General features: G+C 41.6%; 1 protein-coding gene across 1 annotated transcript in view; it reads right to left on the reverse strand.

The window, feature by feature from the left end:
• CLVS1 (clavesin 1) overlaps positions 1 to 21,226 on the reverse strand; it is a 112,504-nt gene that overhangs the window by 66,955 nt on the left and 24,323 nt on the right. Inside the window, exon 3 of the mRNA XM_076329655.1 lies at positions 4,240 to 4,414. Coding sequence (XP_076185770.1) covers positions 4,240 to 4,414 — 175 coding nt within the window. The remainder of the gene's footprint in view (positions 1 to 4,239; positions 4,415 to 21,226) is intronic.

Consider the following 21,226-nt stretch of genomic DNA (forward strand, 5'->3'; position numbering starts at 1 on the left):
GTATTGAGCAAAATGTGCTTTCAGCCATGTGGTGATGTAACTCGTACTGCATCTCCCTGAGCGTTTACAGACTTTACAGTATTTGGATCTAAGCATCCTAGATAATAGCAACATATTAATCTCTGCAGCTAAGTCTATTAGATTTGACTAGTGTTGGTCTTGCAACACAGGATGAATTAACATAGGCACCTGTGTAATGTTTGTTCTCTGCACTTAGAGATAATGCACTGCAGCAGCAATTTGAGGAAAAAAATAAATTGAATACAAATGCAAAAAAATGAACTGCCGATATATTAATTGGCTTAAAGAAACTTGAAAATAAGAAAAAAAAAACAATTGCATAAATTTAAATTATTAAATACACTACTGTTTATTTTTTAACAGCTCTATATTTCAGAAAGCGATGGTCTGAGATACGGAATCAGATGAGAGCTTAACAAAGCTATGGGAAAATGGTTCAGCTATGGCATTAGAATTACTGTTACAGACAGAAAGGCTAGAAGTTCTTGGCTCAGACACCAACACGTGAACATATGGGTTCAACCCCACCAGAAATTGTAAGAGAGAATTATTTTCCTTCCATCCACTTCATTAGAGTTACATAGTCTAAAAAGGATAGGACTTAATATGACCCAAAATCTCTTCTTAGAAAGGAGGACTGGGATAGCCATGTAATCTGCCTGTCTGAGCATCTGTACATGCACAAGCCTTAGCTGTGAGAAATAACAAGGAACTAAAACAATCTCGATTTTTTCCAGACATCATCATCTCATGAGAGTAGAACCTGACTTTTTCACTTTCAGTGACCTCCAATGCAACTCATATTGTGACTCCTCTTTTTCTGTATGTAGGTCTTGCCTGCATTTCAATTACATTTTACATAAATTTTACATTAGGATAACAGTAGTTCTTTTAAAATAATAATAGAACAAAGTCTTAATGAAGGTACTTCAACAGCAACGAGAGCCAAAAAAACCCCACCCCTAAAAAAACCTTACCAACATTGCTTGCTAAATATGTGCTTTATAAGCATGAATTACTTGCTTCTTCAGAATCTTCTGGTAAATTAGAGTGCAGCATTCACAACTCCTACAACTCGTCAAGCCCACCATTGGTTAGAAAAGTCTGGGACATATTATCCCAATTTATACTTTTTAGAGGCAGTTATATTTCTACTTATCGTGGAGAAGATGACAGTAACGTGACTTTAAATGCGAAATGAAATGCCCACCCACCAACAAGAAAGGCAGCCTCCTTAAATTGCCCAGCACAGGATGTCAGGCTAATGACACCATCATAAGATCAGCTTTGGTACTTCCAGGCTTTGGTACTTCCAGAAAAGTATTGTTGCCAACAACTGCAAATATACTGGGGGCTCCCTCCAGGTAACGGAGATGGCAAAGAAGAGCCTGTGAACAAGCACAGTAGGGGAAACTGGCTTCAAAAGGAATAACTTTCTTTTCATAGAATCATGGAATCATAGAATCATTAAGGTTGGAAAAGACCTCTAAGATCATCAAGTCCAACCGTCAAACCAACACCACCATGCCCACTAAACCAGGTCCCTAAGCGCCGCATCTACACGTCTTTTAAATACTTCCAGGGATGGTGACTCAACCACTTCCCTGGGCAGCCTGTTCCAATGTTTAACCACTCTTTCAGTAAAGAAATTTTTCCTTACATCCAATCTAAACCTCCCCTGGCGCAACTTGAGGCCATTTCCTCTCGTCCTATCGCTTGTTACTTGGGAGAAGAGACCGACACCCACCTCGCTACAACCTCCTTTCAGGGAGTTGTAGAGAGCGATGAGGTCTCCCCTCAGCCTCTTCTTCTCCAGGCTAAACAACCCCAGTTCCCTCAGCCGCTCCTCATAACACTTGTTCTCCAGACCCCTCACCAGCCTCGTTGCCCTTCTCTGGACATGCTCCAGCACCTCGATGTCCTTCTTGTAGTGAACTGAACACAGTATTCGAGGTGCGGCCTCACCAGTGCTGAGTACAGGGGCATGATTACTTCCCTACTCCTGCTGCCCACACTATTTCTGACACAGGCCAGGATTCCATTGGCCTCCTTGGCCACCTGGGCACACTGCCGGCTCATGTTCAGCCGGCTGTCAACCAGCACCTCCAGGTCCTTTTCCGCCAGGCAGCTTTCCAGCCACTCTTCCCCAAGCCTGTAGCGCTGCATGGGGTTGTTGTGGCCAAAGTGCAGGACCCGGCACTTGGTCTTGTTGAACCTCATACAGTTGGCCTCGGCCCATCGATCCAGCCTGTCCAGGTCCCTCTGCAGAGCCTTCCTACCCTCCAGCAGATCAACACTCCCACCCAACTTGGTGTCATCTGCAAACTTACTGAGCGTGCACTCAGTCCCCTCATCGAGATCATTGATAAAGGTATTGAACAAGACCGGCCCCAAAACTGAGCCCTGGGGAACACCGCTCGTGACCGGCCGCCAACTGGATGTAACTCCATTCACCACAAGTCTCTGGGCCCGGCCGTCCAGCCAGTTTTTGACCCAGTGCAGAGTCCACCTGTCTAAGCCGTGAGCCGCCAGCTTCTCTAGGAGAATGCTGTGGGAGACGGTGTCAAAGGCCTTACTGAAGTCCAGGCAGACCACATCCCCAGCCTTTCCCTCATCCACTAGGCGGGTCACCTGGTCATAGAAGGAGATCAGGTTGGTCCACCGCTCAAAGCTGGAGCTGCCATAAGGTGGACATGTCCCCTCATTCCCACACAGTAAGCAGAAAACTTGGCAGTGCTGTGGCCAGAAATCAGATGGGATGAAGGCTGGACTGGCCTCTTACTGGAGAGTTGGAAGTGCAAAATTTGGACATGCACAAGGACACCTTGCTGGAATTTGATTTCCTTATGAATGTCACTTGGCTTTCTCTTCCCTCTGACTGGAGGGGTTTTTTTGAACCACAGAATGTTATTCTGTGAAGGAAGGCAGATGAAGTGATAGTATCAGCAGGAGAAGATAAGGTATTGTCCTAGGGACTAATTGCGCAGCTTGACTTCCTAATTTGTTAGAATAGATGAAAATTCCCCACAAAGGGGAACACAGGCTTAAACCTGCTGGCAGATTTTTCTACCTCATTTTTGAATAATAACATAAAGTAGAAATAATCATGATCTAATTGTAGACAATTTGTTAGTCAAAAAAATCAGTTGAACAAATTGTTCTTTCTAGTATATGAGTTAAAATTAAGATACACACACACCAGGGAAGGTTATTCCTGAGGTATTTATGACTGCAGGACACCTGAAAAGTACTAAAAATAAAATGGAAAACCAGTGACTTATAAAATCTTTCCTTTTAAATATGGAGCTACATGAAACATGTGGTCCTTGAGCAACCTGGTCTAAGATTAAATCAGCTCTGCTTTGTGCAGGGGGTTGGACAAGGTGATCTCTAGAGGTCCTTCCAACCTAAATAGTCCCTGGATTCTGTCAAATGCCCACAATTAATAAGGTTGTGCAGACTACTTCAAACCTAAAAATCCATCTCAGGTCTAACAGCAGTGATGGGCTCAGACTCTAGTGGAAAGGACTGAAGTCCTCTCAGAGCACCACAGCTTAACCTCATCCTCAGGTTGCCCCATCAGTCCCTAGCTGCTTTGTCCTCACTTTCCACCTAACCCCGTAACAGCATATGGTTTTAGCTTGCTCCTATTTATTTGCAAGCACCAAGTGGATGCGCAGCCCCTGAACAGTCTGAACCATAATGTAACAGGATCCTGTGTGACAAATGAAGACAGTCAGAATGAGGACACAACAGGGAGCCTGTCCTCCTTCTTCCTCATTTCCCTCCGACACAAATGCATCCGCGTGAACACAACAGCACACTTCCATCTGCTGAGGGAGCTGCTCTCTTCTCTTGCCACCCTCCCTCTGCATACAGATGTGCTTGCATGTGGACTGCACACTCCAGAAGGCAGACGCTGCTGGTTTTTAATCCCCCTGAATTCTCTGATGGATTAAACCTCAAATCTCTAACTGTCCATCTAATGCTGCAGTAAGTAACACACATACTGGTTACGTTGATTTACAGCTTAAATAAAAGTGAAAGACAGTCAAAATTAAATGTCTGAAAATCAATCTATGCTGCGAGTAGATGGGACACTAAAGCGTTCTGGATTATTTTCTCCCACTACCCTTCACCCTGCCCAGTGCCTGCTGAGGCAAAAATCACTGGCTGCAGCAATAAAAGTTGCGGGTACATGTATTACTCTCTACCTACCTGTAACCCTTCAATGGCCAGTTTGAGGATCGATGGCGTAAGCTTGGAGGCTTGCTTGAAGGAGAAGTTGCTCCAGTCTATAATTAGAATGAAGCCATTTATCTGAAGTTCCTGATCTTCGATGAGCACTTCCAAGGACAGTAGGATAGCCCGAAGGATATCTATGAAGGAGTTCCTAAAGTCAAAGCAGAAAAAAAAAAGTCAATGGTTGCAGTTATCTTCAAAACTCAAGATACTCAGCTTTGCTGTGGATGGGACATGAGCAAGGGACGGGGATTTATTCTGGTAAAATTCTTCTGAAAAGAGAGTTGTTTCAGAGGTGTCACTAAAGTGCTCCCACTCTGAAACTCACATTCCTCTGCTTGATGTGATAAGTCCTGCTCACTGGTGGATAAAATAAACCCTGAATTAAATCTTTTCCATTCTTCTGGCATTCCTTACAATAGATTTTAGCTAAGCTACTTTGGGAAAATATTTATCTGTGGTGAAATGAAATGGATTCAGGCTATTAATTTAAATCCCTGCTCCTTTGGATATACGTTACCAGTTTTTTTGTTCAATTCCCCCCCCCCCCCCCCCCCCCCCCGCCCTTCTTTTCTTTCTATTATAAAGAGGAAAAGCAGAAAAGGAAATAAATCAGTCTGATATTAATATAAATGGTATGGTTACAAATAGGCTCCCTGGCTTCCTGCTTGAGTGGAGGGAATGATCCCAGGCTTTGCACAATAAAGTTTGACTGTTGCCTTATTTCTGCAAACCAAATGCAACATGGAAAATAGCTGCATCCACTCAAAATGGGAACTCTTTATTAATTAACAGCTACCAATAGGCTGGCTGCAAGGCTTCCTTCAGCTCTGGGAGAATAATTAGAAACCATGGAGGCCCTGAAGGAGATAGCAAGTGACAGAGAAGAAAATGTTGACGTGTTTTCTTTAATGTGAAAGTCCGTACTGGGAAGCCTGGGCTGCTCTCTACTTCCATCTCATGCATTTTGCAAAAGCGAGAGTTGGACTCTTTAATAACTTTTATCCATATTTACACCTGAGTAAGCTGAATCAGGCCCTCTTGTCACCTGTCCTTCCCATTAAGATGATTTACAAACAACAGATTCTTTTAGAGAGCAACAAGCAAAGAAAGCTTCAAAAGGTACATCTTAACCTTCTGTAAAATGAAATTGTAACATACTGCTATTGCAGTCTGCTTTACTTCTGCATAATTCTCAAATTTTGATGAGGCCTGAGGTTTGTTACAGAGAAGGCTTACACCATGTTCTCCCACAGAGATTTTCATTTAATCCTTTTCTGCTGTTTTCTTTAATTTAAAACAAGCCATCTAAGCCTACAAGAGCGTTGTTTCAAATTCTGCCTGTGAGAAAAAACCTATGTGCAGTCAAAACAAACTTCTCTACCATCAAGACCTCTACCCCTGAATGGCAGCAACACATGATAAATTTCTATAAGAAGTAAATGGTGAAGTGTTTTCTTATTCTTTCTCTTTTCTCTCAGCAGGTTATGAGTGAAAATGTACATTCCTTCTCTGAAGACATGATCCCTTGAAAAAGCTGTTCCTGAACTGTGTCTTTCTGCAAAAGTTAGAAGCTTCTCTGAAGTATAATTGCTGAGGCAACTTGCAATACATAGAGCTTAAAGATATTTAACTGTATTACTGCTGGGTACCGGACCACCCCTTCCTCATTTGCAGCAACAGGACAACCTTGACCTTTTCAAATTGTATGGGGAAGCTGTGCTAAACAGACAAACTGAAGGAGTACTTTCCTTAGCAACATAAGGTGAAGGAATACCTATTGGATTGGCAATTGACATTTCTTTTTAGTCTAAATTTATTTCAGAAAACTGTGATATGAATATACTACCCACTGCTCAGCTGAAATGGGTGATGGCTTTCAAGCAGCAGCATCAAATTACTAGATTTTCCGTGATGAAAAAAGCGATTGCAACTCTAGACCGTATCTACTTCATATATCCTACACTACTCTACCCCAGCATCCCTATTCAAGGAGGTCAGCCTTCCACAAGAACTGCCCCATGGAAGCTCCCAGAGGTGCGCAGTGGCTCCAAAAGTGTCCTCACACACATGCCAGCCTTCTCTACTCTCTTGTTGAGTAGATACAGAATGATATTATCATCCATGGATGGGCTTTCTGGCTAGATTGGGGAAGACGGACTAATCCAGAGCTCGATTTAACCCCACATTTGCAAATCTTAAAGTGAACTGAATACTTGTTTTATGAAGGTGTGAAAACAGGGTCACACTGTGATCAGAACAGGTTTCATCCCTTCATTTGTGAGAAGAAGTTTTCTTAATAGAACATTTAAACTCATATTCATGATCCTGCTACCTCTGACGCTTTTAAAGGTGGTGTAATGATTTCAATGGGGCTGTATGGAAATGGTGCATACAAGGTATTTTCTGTAATCCACTTAAACTCTAAATCACAATGAAATATTTCATTTGACTGAGTGCAAAATCTTCCTCTCGGACTCTATGCTGAGGAATTCCAATCTTAAATTCCTAATCCAAATTAACAGGTTATCAAGCAATTACTCACCTGTACTTCCCTGTACTTTCAGTAGAAGTTATTTGCCTGGGAGACACGGCACCCACTTTTCTTAGTGTGTAACTAATCTGGCTCTCCCCTGCCCAGATACCTCCCCCCTCTACGTATTTGCAGTTTTAAGACATGGTGTAGGAAATAACTCAAAGTGAACACAAAGGTGTTTTTCAGATGAGTACGAGGAGACATGAAAGCAGCACACAAGTCCTCCAGGTGGGCTCTTTGCAGGCACGCTGTTTTGTGAATGCAGGGTCTGGATAGAAATCAGACAGAGTGCCACTTGAGGCTGAAGCCCTCTGCTCCCTAATCTTGAGGCTTTGAGACAAATCAGTCAGCTGTGTGACTGATTTGCATCCAAATAATTTTCTATGCATGAACACAGAACCACTTTCTATTAGTCCATCTCTTTTGTTCCTTTGCTTAATGTTCCCTTTCCTCCTCCAACCCCCCTCCCCACCAGTTCAACCCTCTCACAAAAAAAAAAAAAAAAAAAAAAAAAAAAAGTGAAATAAATTACTATTGCACAAAGGGAAATGTGTAAGGTGCTGTAAGTATTCGGCATGGAGCCCACTGAAGTGAGCCACTAATGAGTTACAAAAGATTTGCACAAGCCCCAGAAAGACAAAAAGGAGGAGGGAGAGAGAGAGCCTATCTGCCTTGGCTGAATGGAAAGGTACCACAAAAGAGGCTCTTCAAATATCCTTTGGAAAATGGGAAGTTAGCCCAACAGAAGCTAGTGGTAAGGAACAATAATGTAAAACAAAAATGAAGATGGTTTAGCTGAGGGATTTGGTGGAGAGATTAGCCAAAGGCGTAACATGAAAATAAATAAGAAGAAATTACTTAATTATAAGAGGTGTAAGCAGGCTGTGAGAGAATCAAAAGGCTCAGTGGAGTACCAGGGTGCAATGGGAACAATTAAAGGAGATAAAGACATTGCAGGGAAATTAAATGATCTATTTGCATGTCTCTGCCACCAGTCATTTTGAAGAGATACATGGATAATAAAGCTGAGGGACTGTTGGAAAATAAAGGGTCAAATAAGTCACGCTGCAAGAAAGTGATACGTTTTGGAGAAGATAGCATCAGTAAAGGCTTTTGACATTACTGTCTCTGAACAGCTAAGCACAGGCTCTGTTTTAGGCATGCTAGTGAAATTAATTAGATTACTCAGTTAAAAGTATGAACATGCAGAAGTACTGGCAGCTGAAGCCATTAAGATTGTCTGGTAGTAAGCAAAAACAAACCGTCACTAAAAATCCTGACTGTCCCACAAGACAGCAGGCTAACAAAGTTTGGACCAGTGTCGTTATCTTGGCAGTTGCAGACAGCTCAGCTTAACATCCCTCAGTTAGTATGCTGTAAAAGCCTCTCTCCTGTAATACTTGAAAGGTGACTTAGTTAAATGCAGATGCAGATAAAAGGGATTTCTTTACTTGTTAAAAAAACAGCTCAGGATAACAAATCAATGAATTTACAACCTTTTAAATGTAACAAAGTGAACTTGCAACACCATCATATTTAACATAAGCTAACAAAAGACTAAGCAATATAAAACTGGTTTCACTGAGTCTGTTTGAACAACTAAGAAGAGAAGACAGTATAGTACACCTCACAAAAAAAGCTATGGCCAACGCTGAATAGCATTTAGCAAGCTGCAAACATGGCATAGATACAAATCGGGTAAGAGACCACATCTCGCTTTGTTCCCTCCCCACACAGTAAATCACCAACGGAGGGCAAAAATGCATGCTTAGCTTCTAGTGGGGGGAGAGCTGGCACTGCCCTGCAAGGAGGATTCCCACTGGGAGTAATGTGCAGAAAAGGAAGTGTAAAGAAGAAGGACGAGAAAAACATGCTCAGGTTGCTGCAAATTATTTGAGCTAATCGAAGCTGAAGAAGCTGTAAGGAAAGGCTTAGAAAGGGGGACATGAACAACAAGCAGATCGATGTTGCTGGAGGAGGGAGAACCCAGGAAGGAGCATTTTGAATTGCTCCCACACGCAGCCAAGGTACGGTGTTCATGGAAAAGCCCTTGGAATCCAGTCATTGAGTTTTGAACAGGTGCTCATAAATCATACGAAGTCATTTATTTCAGCAGATTAAATTCTCCTTTCTGCTCATGAAGTATGGATAAGAAAGCCCCAACTTCCGATAATGTGTTCTTAGAAAACATCTGGGGTTTTTTAATGCATGTATTTATTTTAGAAATTTTAAACTTACCTCTGCTGAAAAAAGCACTGGAAATTACTGACATATAGTCCTTAGGGATTCATGTCTTGATTCAAACTCATGACCATGAGTAGCTGCCCTGCCTCTCTGACATCAGAGGGAAGTGGCAGTCAATCCAACCACTGCAAGACCTGATCTTCACATTTTATGACCTTTTGGTGAGGAAAGGCCCCTCATATGAACCCTGCACAATGCTGGGCAGTCCTTGGCTGAAGAACAACCAGGAAGAATAACTGCAAAATGAAGAATCGTGAATAAACATGGTGACTTACTTGACTAATCCTGCACCAGAGAAGATGAACAGTTGAACAGAGGAGCTCACAGCTGACTCATGCGCTGAAAAGGGTTTGTTTGTCTCATCTGTCTGAGGTCTGAATACTGCATATGTGCACAGAAATTAGCAAGGCTTGTCTACGATTCACAGAGAAAATGGGTTGCATTCACAGTAAATGTTCACAACAAATATTTTGACCAGCCGTGGGTAACTTTCTTCGTAGAACAGTTCAAAGTCATTTAAACTCGTTAGCTGCAAAAATATGGATAATTCACCAGCATGCAAACTGGAGAAATTCTTACACAACAATCTGAGATTTGTTCTTATTTTGTGGGGTACCAACCCTTTCTTTGCCATGCCGAAGTTAAGTTACAGATTTTTTTTATTTCTCTGTAGAACCAGAATATATGCAGATAAAACTCCTACTGAGTAAGACACAGGTTGCATTAAGTTAATGTCATAGCTCCAAATTATTCTTCTGTCACATCCAGTGTAGCTATCTTAGGCTGCTCCAGTATGTCAGCTTCAGACAGGCATCGTTCCTGTTTTGTAATGAAAAGATAGCAAGTTTTTCCCACAGCATCTGTGTGAGTCTATAAATAAAATTCCAAAGTAAATTTACATCCAGGATAACAGACTGGATAGATAAGTGTACTGATTTTTTTCTTTGGAAACAGTTCGTCCAACAGTGCACTGGATACAAAGAATAGAGTAGACTAAGCTGAGACCTGACCTGTATTTAACAACATCAAAAATCCACTGCTTAGCTTGTAACTGAATGGAGGCCAATCACCCACAGATATCTGGCTGGCTTTGAACTCCTGCTTGGAGTGAGCTGGAAGCCTTTGCCATTGCCAGTGAAGGGGAAATGTACCAGCCTGCAGAAAGAAACTGCATCGGTTTATTCTTTTATCATGCAAAAATTGCCTCTCAGGGGCTTTCTTAAAGATATAAAAATATTCCCCGTGTTATGTTTCTGCTTGAGGTTTGTCTATATACCAGTTTTATAAGGTTTTTTTGCTGTTACTTTCCACTTCAGTTGAACTCCATAGCAACCAATAACCCCTGAATTACACCCTCTGCGTTCAAGTCAGTGTTACGAATCTCCTCCTACATACACTCATTCATATTGTGGGCACCCTTACGAAGTGAATACTTTGTCCCTGATGTTAATGTGACCGTGCAAGGACCCTTTCTTACGTGTAATTTGGCTGAAAAACAGGAACCTTTGCAGCCTCTGTGCTAGGGGAGGGGGAGTGTTGGTGGTGGGGCTCTTTGGGCCCCTGGTGGGACCAGCTTCCACCAAAGAGACCTACACAGGGGAGTGGGGAGGTGACATCTGCTCTTCCCTTTGCCTCAGCCCAGGGACTTGTTACACCATCTAGCAGGGAATCAGTCCAAGACAAAGCATGAAATTGTTAGACTCCTGAGAGCTCAAAAAATCCCTCCCTGAGCTCTCCAGAAACTTGATCCCAAACAGAGCAGGCAACCGATTGCAACCCAGCACAGCACAAGCTTAGCGACCGCACATAAGGAGTCCACTTGGGTGCAGTAGGGCAGCCCAGCCATCAGGCTAATGGCTTGGCTGGGCTCCAGGCAGAGCACTCAGCGTTGTGCAGGGTGAAGCCTCTCAGGAGCAGTGCGCAGCTCTGCTTTGCAGCCTGCTGCTGAAAGGAAAGGCCAGAATTGAATCTCAGGTGTAATATGACTGTTCCTCTGGCTGTGGATTTGTTTTATTCCTTCAGGAGACAGTATTTCTGAGCTACACACTGGTGATTTTCTTGCCTTTTTAGTACCCAGAGCAAGGTCATACTTGCACACTGTGCAAATTTCTCTGTTGAGAAGGAATAAGTGACAATCACAGGCAGTGTGTTATGATACTATGGAAATTATTAAAGGTCCTATGCTACAACCCTTAAATGCAATCAATAAATCAATACTACAGAGCCAGTGCAGTAATTTGCCTGGATAGTCCCAAATGCAATATCCCCTGTGAGGAGCATGGGGAAGATGGGCAAAGAATACATTCCAGCATGAGCACAGTCAGGGAGTCTGTGGTGGTTTCAGGTTAGTGGTCTCCACTGGTAGAAATTTAGGAGATGACATGTGGGAACACACTGACAGTCACATCTCAGGATACTGTTTGAGAGGTAGTTTTTAATCTCCTATCATGATCTTACCGATGGTGTGATACTGTTCCCTTAAAGCACAGCTGTAGTAATAATGAACAAAACAAATGCTGGTACATGAATGGCTTATGGTTGGCAGCACTAGGACTGATGACCTCTGTTGTTTTATTTTATTCTGTGTGATTGCATAGCCTTTTCTTATTCCCTCTTGGCACTGCGATCCATCCTTGCATCACACTAAGCTATTTACTCAATTTCTTGCATCATTGTGTTCCACAAGTTAATTTTTCACTACAGAAAGGGAAAGCATTTTCTTTTAAACATTATGAAGCTACTGTTTAATCACAGAAAGCAGTTATACAGATCCTTTGTTCTGCTATTAGAAGAAGGTACAAATGGCATCACCCATTCAGTCTCCCTGCTATCGTGTTTTCTCTGTATGAATCCACTATATCTCCTCTAGCTATATCTCTACTGCATCTTCAACATCTTTCCATTTAAAATAGCCCTGGACTTTTTGCTCCCTTCTGATGCAATTACCTCACTTGTTCATAATGCTAATGAATTCCTTTCATTGCTCTTTTTTTTGGACAGTTACATTTTTTACATCCTCTTCTTTTTGAGATAGTACAATGTAAAGTGAATTCAGTATTCAAGGTGAGTTTGGAATATCAGCATACATAAAAGAATACGTTATCTTTTCCTATTTATTCTTCATCTCATTCTTAATGCGGCCTAACATCTAATTAACTCTTCTGACCACCACTGCACAATAAGTACACTTCTTAATTGTGTTGTCCATAATGACATGATGTTTTTCTTAAAAGGTTAAAAGTAATTGAAAACCCAGAAGAAACTGCATAGAGTTAAGAGAGGATAAAGGATCTGCATACAAGATGTGGCCACATATTAAAATCCAACATGTTCTTGCACTGCCCTTAGTCTTCTTTGCATAATAAATGCTGCTTTTCTAGGTCATTCTAGAGTTTTCCACAATTTTTGTTGATCTTCACTAACCTACACAGCTTTCCATTTACTTTTTTTCACATCACCACTTACGTCTCCTACATCTGCCAAAAGAATATTACTGCTAGGCATTATGATAACATAATTTTGCCACTTACAAATCCTACTCTCTGCCTGAAGTATCAGGGCCACTTTTATGTGCAAGGCAAGAATTCATCTGTATGTTTATTAACTTTTCTGAAAAGACTTTAATACAAACTTCACAGGAAGATTTTTGATTAGCTACCTAAATGGTATATTTACATATTTAACCTTAGACAATTCTAATAAAATTATCTAAGTGTCCCTTTGGTTGCAACCAGTCATTCTTACAGCAGACATCAATGATGACTAGATCAAATAGTAAAGTTAAAATCAAATAACTGCTCACTGAGGCATATATTCTGAGAGTGCTGAGTTCAGAACTACAAAAGTCATATTATCGCTTGTGGATATTCAAACAGCACCTGATTACTCACACAGCACTCATCAATCCAGAAAGCTTTGAAAAATATAGCAGAATGCCTGGAAGTTCATTCAGAAACTCACTTTTCTCTATCTCTGTTGGAAAGTTTGACTGTTCAGCTAAGAAGCAGACTCCTTCTGTGTGCTTGAAATTACAGTAATGAACTTTCAGCTGGTAATCATAAGCTGACAATGAACCCAAAAGGTATGCATGAAGTCACCTCTTTCCTTCTAGTACCTAGTCTGAAATCTCTATGAAGCTCTAAGGTCAGAGAAGAAATTTGGTCCATCTGAATGTCAGATTTTTAGAGCCACAGATGCTGTACAATCCGTGTGCTTGACAGATGAGAGTCAAAACTTGCCTGTGAAAGCAGCCCATATTTTGAAAAATATTCTGCTGAAGGGTCCCTTTTTCTTGTGTATGGAATTATGGAAGGTACATTTGATTCCACAGGCTGAAAAAAGTCAGAAAAAGTCATAGGAAAACTGGAAAAATAAGTGAGGCCAGATGGTCAGGAGCAGACTGCATCAGGCTTGAGAAATGATGATCTATCCAGTAGAAAGAGCAGAGCTGAGCTGATCATGGTGAAAAGCCACAGTAAACTGAGACCATTCAAGCATAACATGAAGAAGAAAAAGAAAAATACAGCATCCCAGTGGACTTCGGGAAGTCAGTGTGACATCCTCCTTGGCCTGTATGAAATGAGTGCACACACAGAGACAGACTGCTGCAGACTCCGCAGTAGTGGCATGTCTAGAAATGGTTCACATGAAGATGGTGGAAAATGGCCTGTGTACCTTCATTGGCAAGATCATCCTGTGGTAGTAATGTATATCTCCACATAAAGATTTATAAAGCAGTTTTGGTATCACCAGATGGTATAATGGAGAAACAGAGAGACCGTGTTTTATTCCTCCTTTCAGGAGGAATGAAAGAGAAAAGCAGAGCAGGTATGGGTAGTGAGCAACAATGCCACCAATGAAAACAAAGAAATAATTTGCAAAGAAAGCAATCAGAAACATCACAGTCTTACAACCTCTCTCCAGTAAAAATGGCATTTTAACTATCATAACATAGAGGAAGATACAAAAATGATGATGTTATTAAAAAGCTTGGAGAAGCTCAGCGGTCCCTATGCCTGTCTGGTGGAGAGCATATTAGGGTTTTTCTAGAACAGCAAGAACAGACTGATGAAGCCATGTGGGATGTCATCACCAAAGGCAAATGATCAAAGCTGAATCTCTTCAGAGATATTGGGTAAGAGGCTATCAAGACATAAGAAGAAGTGGTAAAAAATAGAAACACAAGTATATCTTAGTAAATGCCTAAAATGGCTATTAAATCAGTCAAATAAGCATATACCTATGCTTATGCCTGTACTTAAATCTGGGGAGTGAAAGTGGCAGACATTAAAAAGATGTACAGAAGTTATGTCAATCACAAAGAGGGTTATAAATTATTTTAGTTGGAGCCCTTCAGGGCCAATAAAAAACAGACATGAAAATATTCTAATCATTTCTTATAAGCAAATGAAAAGATGTGTCAAGCATTATATATCAAAGAGGTTTCCCACTGGAACAATAGGCAACTTTGATATAGCTGACAAGATGGAGGAACTTGATATTATTGATGTAGAAATGATCATTGGGGAACTCAAAACAGATGCTATAAAGATTCATAAGACAGCAGTCTAGGAAAAATTAACTGCAGATCTCTTCAGAAACAATGACGAAGAAAATTTGCTGTTATGATTCAACTGAGCAGGGGAGAAGGACCAGAAAAAAAGTGAACTTGTGTGTATTTATGAAATAGAGAAGACTGTTAAAAGTGTATGGGATCATGATGCTGCCAGCCACAAAGAAACTGCTTTGCACAGTTATGCTGAAAAGGTTATGCAGTGCCACGAAGCTCAAGAAAAATGAGCAGTTTTCACCCTAGCCACTTTTGGGTACATCATATTTCATGCAACATCGCTGAAGACAGTGAAGGAATGAATAGCAGCAACAATTCCCCCTAAGACAGCAGATTTTTTTTTTCCAGAAATCCACTGAAAGTGTAAACAAGAGATATCTGTAGAAGACTCCAGACTTTACAGAATCCTTAATAAGAAAAAACGTGATGTGATCCAACCAACAATGAGGAGTCTGGTCAAATGTTACCAGTGGAATTAGAAAAAGGTATGTCTTCTTAGTCATGTTTTCCAGGTTTGCCTCTGACTTCGTTGGGTATTGGACCTCCCATGTGGAAAGCAGCTGACAAGAAATTGCTTTGGGAGATCTGGTATTCCACGGACAGATGACTCCCCAGTATGTCAATCAACAGAAGACCGATAACCGAATGAATTTTATAACTACCAAGTAGAAAACAAAAGTTATGGAAGACACCATCAGTCTGAATCATACCACATTGTAGGAGAAACCTTAGGAACTAGTGTTGAATTTAATTCTATAGGCAGTATGAATGACAACTGCTTCTGTAATGGCTCCAGTGAGTGAACTGATTGCTCCTCTTGAAGGGGAATTACTGAATACAGAAATCAAGTATCATCAGCTCTATACTATGTATCATTGCTAGCCATTTACTAAGTATATTTTTGTAAGGATGACAGTAGTGGAGCAAAAGAGGTGTGCCTAAAGGAAGATAAATATCTTTTTCTGTGGATTTTGCTACCACTTATGCAGAATAAGTCACATAAGAGGAACAAAAAGTGTTCAGATCCAGAGACAGCTACAACCACCTGATGCTTTGCAAGTGAGGAAGTGAGCTTTCCTGGGATGTACGGGGTTTCTTTGATAAAATAGTTCTTTGGAAGGCTTTTTTTTTTTTTTTTTTTGCTTTGAAGTTGCAAAATACGGTTTTCTGAGAGAATTGCAAGACAATGGGAAAAGAGGTGAGCCTAGAAGGTCTCCCTGCAACACAAAAAGCCACGTGGAAATTTTTCTGAAGCAGCAACCTGAACAAATTAATGGGACTGGCCCAGCTCATTTAGAAATACAACAGTGTTTAGACTGGCTTTCTTGAAACAGATGAAGTAATTATGGAACAAAAATATTAAAATGCAGGCTGCAAACTGAAAATTAGAAACTGCCAGGGTTACAGTTGTTCTCAAAATGCCCCGTGCTGGATCAGTGGACAAAATAAGCTATAATCAATTTTTAAGTATGATTTCATATACTGTAATCACAAAGGGAAAAATTAAACATATTTTAAAACTCTAAGACCAGTACTTCGTAATTTCTGAGTACTTTATTTTCTGTGAATGCAGTGGCTTGGTACATAATTTCCCTATTTAAAAAAAAAAAAAGAAAAGAATGGGCAATCTACCTGAAGCATTTAATCAACGCTTTACTTGTATTTCATTATCAGGACTTAAAACCTTAAACTTCTGCAATAAACTCTGCCTTTTAACCAAGATTACTAATTCCATGATCTAGCAGCATGAAGGCTTTTTCCTGGATGGGACGGGATGGATCTTTGTGTCACATATTGACAGCAGTGCTGTGTAGTAACTGTTTAAGTTGAGATCCCAAAGAAGGCAGAAATAGGATTGTGGAGCCTTCTTTTGAATATATGGTAATGGTGAAAAGGAAGCCCAGCTTGCTATCCTCTATTCCCCTGAAGCCAGTACAATTTTTTTGGTACATGCCAGTTCCCAGCAGACTACCGATTAGTATTGCAGGTGCAGTGTTGTCCTTGCCTTGGAATAGTAATGTTATGTTATTATTTTGGCAGACTATCAAATTTTCTCAGGAATTACCAGTGAAAAACAATTTAAGTGGTTTATAAACTACTAAACTTCAGCTGGGTTGAAAACAGAATTCCATGTTAACTGCAATGTTAGGAATTTTGAAAGAAAAGTTTCATTAATTTCTTATTACACAGGTTATCAGCAACCTCCTAAATCATTCTAACCTCTGTACAGTAGGGTATACTTATATGTGTGGATGTTTAGTCTCTGCCTTCCGGCAGCCACTGTTTCAGGTTTTGCTGTTTCTGGGGGAAAGGGCTGCGCTTTAGGTTTTGTAAACAACTGGAAACTGTACATTGATGATGTAGTTCTATACTCTTCTATTTCTGTTTGTATTGCTTTTTATTGTGAAGCTAATATAATTAATTCAATTTTTTTTTCACACTTCTAATAAGAATTCTCACATAGTCAATACAGAGAATTACTGAAGAAGTGTGGTTAGTTGAAGTCACTACTCTACACTAATTCAGTTATAAATAATTGCTCATGGAGAAACATATGTAACAATTAAGTACAGAAAATAGTAGACAGCCAAAATTTTTGTGCTTTTGAACTCAATCATAGAATCATAGAATCATAGAATCATTGAGGTTGGAAAAGACCTCTAAGATCATCGAGTCCAACCATCGACCCAACACCACCACCCACTAAACCATGTACAATGTACAATGTACAATGACGTCCTGCCAGACCTCACATTGGTATTTGTAGGAGGCAGCTCTGGAACCAGTTAGCTGGAACAACCAGGATCTTTACTCCAAACACAAGCAGTAATGATCACTTCAATGTAGATACAGACAGCAAGGAGGCCCTGTTTTGTCAAAAGTCAGCAAAAAAGAGGCAGAAAAAGGATCAGCAGACATTGCCACAGCAAGTCTAGTTACATGGCCTTGAGAAAAATGCCAGAAGGAAAACTTCAGTGTTAGAGGTAAACGTGGAAGTCTTGAACAAATAAATCATCCCTTGTTCTTTATTTCCTCTTGTTTTCTGGAAAACAGTTGCATGCAGTCATTGGTACAAGCTTGTTTACAAAGAAACATCTGATTTTTTCATTTATTCCTTCCCGTAAAAAAACCTTTATGAAAACAGAAATTCACAACTAATTTTCCTTGAGATCTAACTGGTTTGATGTTAAGAAAGTAAGGGATTGGGTGTTACTATGAACATATTATGGTTCATTGGAATAGCTGCGCGTTGAAGTCTTTTTTAAAAGTAGCAAAGCCTACATTTCAGGAGATGGCGTTGGAGATGCTTACACCATAACAGGGAAGATATGGCCATTGGAAAATTTAATATATAAAAGCTGTAATTTGGTATCATGGGATGGCTTGTTAAAAGTACAGGGTTTGTTAATACTACATTGGGTGTCCTTTTTTGTATTCCCCTTTCACTGTATTGAAAGGGGAAAATTAGGCAGGGAGAGTTCATTCTTATAGATCTAAGCACAGTCTTACGACACATTTGTTACAACAGCAGAATCCTTAATTCATTTTTTTAAAAGCAACTGTAGTACATACTTCTCTTTTTTCTAGCCAATGCTTTGACTTCACAAAAATGTTACTAAAAAGGCCTTATGGCAATATCAGAGAAAAACTACAAGTGATCAAGTCTTTGCAAAATGAATCCCAATATGCTGCAGTTAGTTTTGCTCCACAAAAACACACAAAAAGCAGAGTGCTTCCAGCCTCTCCGTGTTGTTTTTTTCCCTGATCTGCCAGAACTCTTCATGTTTCCATTCCCTTGCATTCAGTTCACTTAGCCTTGGTTAATAATTTGCAATTTTAGTATTAATCAACAGTGCTTAACAGTCAAGGAAATGCACTGGTTTCATTTCTGCACGAGAAGTATGTTAAGCCATAAGGTACTTAAGCAAATGTTTAATGTAAAGCATATGAATAGTCTCATTGCTGCATTTTTGTCTCCATAGCTGAGTTTGTTGGGGTTGCTCACATGCATGTGAGTATATGCCTTGCTGAATCAGATGTTATGAAAAAACTTTTCTTTGTCTTCTTGCTCTGTGGAAATGCATGAAGCCTATATGCTTTTGAAAGAATTAGATAAGGAGGTTCCCTGGCTTTAGCCATGCAATCTTCTAACTCATAGTTTCATGAAAGTCAGAAAACAGACTTTTAGTTCACCTATTCTGACCTAGTCATGTGCACTAGTTTTATTAAGGGCCCCACAACATGACTGTAGGCATGAATTAGGCCATTTTTCATTCCCGAAGTAGGAAACCGCATGACAGAGTACAGCGTTGGCACAGTTGGACTTTCTGCGAGCAGGACATTGATGAACACCTTCCTCCCCTCTGCCTGGCTGCAGCACTTCACCCCTGTACTCTGCCGCTCCCCTGGTCCTGGCCAGAGTCTCTCCTCAGAGGACACAGCTAATCGAGGTGCTGAACTATAAATCACACCTGCTTTATGATGCTGGGCACTTCTTCCAGCATAACTATTTCAATTTTTTTCCTTTGTTTCGTTTTCTGTTATCCTGCCATACGCACACTGGAGCAATTTGCCACATGCAGAAATGAGTCTTGTCCATGGCTTGCGTGCCCTCCTTAATTGCTCGGTACCACCAGCCTGGCAAATGGTTGTTTTCTCAACATACCATTAGTATAGTTACACTTCTTATCTTTCTGGATACTTCAGGATAACAAAATAACCATTTTTTTTGTTGAAGATGTATTTGTAGACATTTATAGTGAGCCATAGCCTAGGCCAGGCTTAGATGGCAGCCAAGAGATTTATTTTCCACCATGCCTTTGGGAGATGTAGAGCTTCTTCAGGGGAGAAAAAGGTAGGCAAAGATGTTTGTCCTGCCCACCCTGGTGTAAGAGCTGGACCAGGACTGAAGTCTCTCTGTGGGTCAGGTGGGGGCCAGTTCAGGTTTCCTTCTGTATCAGGTTTCCTTCTGTATCTTTTGGGAAGCAGGATTAAAGAACACCTTGTCTTCAAGGCAGTGGTATGACAAGTAGGAAACATTGAGTTATTTCTTCCCTGTGCCACTGATTCATTGCCTGACTGCGTTCAATCCCTGCGAGCCCCTCCATTAGGCCTGGGGTGCACTCCTGCCCTGGGATGCAGCCGGCTGCAGGCTGCTTAGCCCTTCCCTGCTGCCCCAGGGAGCCACCAGCGCTCCCAGCCCCCAAGGAGCCCCCAACCCCCTGACACACTCTTCCTCATTTAGGGAAGGTATTCAATGGTGCTGGGGAGGTTTACACAGCACCGGGCCTGCTGGTGACAGATGGAGTCCAGCTATCTCACAGGGGGAAAAGGATCATCGCTCATGAATTGGCGGGGCACATCGAGAGGGCTTTAAACTAGGTTTGAAGGGGGAAGGGGATGAAACCAGGCTCACTAGAGATGAGACCAGGGGTGGCATGCTGATGCTGGGGGCGAAATCGATAGCCCAGCTCAAGTGCATCTACACCAATGCACGCAGCATGGGCGGCAAACAGGAGGAGCTGGAAGCCATTGTGCAGCGGGAGAGATATGACTTAGTTGCCATCACAGAAACATGGTGGGGTGACTCTCACGATTGGAGTGCTGCAATGGATGGCTATAGACTCTTCAGAAGGGACAGGCGAGGAAGGAGAGGCGGTGGGATGGTCCTGTAAGTTAGGGAGTGTTGCGATTGTCTAGAGCTCAACAATTGTGATGATGATACGGTTGAGTGTTTATGGGTAAGGATGAGGGGGAAGGCCAACGAGGCAGATATCCTGCTGGGAGTCTGTTATAGACCACCCAACCAGGATGAAGGGGCGGATGAAGCATTCTACAGGCGGCTGGCAGAAGTCTCTCAATCGCTAGCCCTTGTTCTCGTGGGGGACTTCAACTTCCCAGACATCTGCTGGAAATACAACACGGCAGAGAGGAAGCAGTCTAGGAGGTTCCTGGAGTGTGTGGACAGACTTCCTGACACAGCTGGTAAGTGAGCCTACCAGGGGAGGTGCCTCGCTCGACCTGCTGTTTACAAACAGAGAAGGACTGGTGGGAGATGTGGTGGTCAGAGGCCGTCTTGGGCTTAGCGACCATGAAATGATAGAATTCTCCATTCTTGGTGAAGTAAGGAGGGGGGCCAGCAAAACCGCAACCATGGACTTCCAGAGGGTGGACTTTGGCCTGTTCAGGACGCTAGTTGAGAGAGTCCCTTGGGAGACAGTCCTGAAGGGCAAAGGGGTCCAGGAAGGCTGGACAATCTTCAAGAAGGAAGTCTTAAAGGCGCAGGAGCAGGCTGTCCCTGTACGCTGTAAGAAGAACGGGTGGGGAAGACGACCGGCCTGGCTGAACGGGGAGCTTTTGCTGGGACTCAGGAAAAAAAGGAGAGTTTACCGCTTGTGGAAGAAGGGGCAGGCGACTCAAGAAGAGTACAGGGATCTCGTTAGGTCGTGCAGAGAGGAAATGAGAAAGGCAAAAGCCCAGCTAGAATGCAATCTGGCCGCTGTCGTTAGAGACAACAAAAAATGTTTTTACCAATATATTAATGACAAGAAGAGAGCCAAGGAGAATCTCCATCCTTTATTGGATGCGGGGGGGAACATTGTCACCGAGGATGA

This window comes from Aptenodytes patagonicus, chromosome 2 (genome assembly GCF_965638725.1).
Source record: "Aptenodytes patagonicus chromosome 2, bAptPat1.pri.cur, whole genome shotgun sequence".
In the NCBI taxonomy this organism is placed as follows: Eukaryota; Metazoa; Chordata; class Aves; order Sphenisciformes; family Spheniscidae; genus Aptenodytes; species Aptenodytes patagonicus.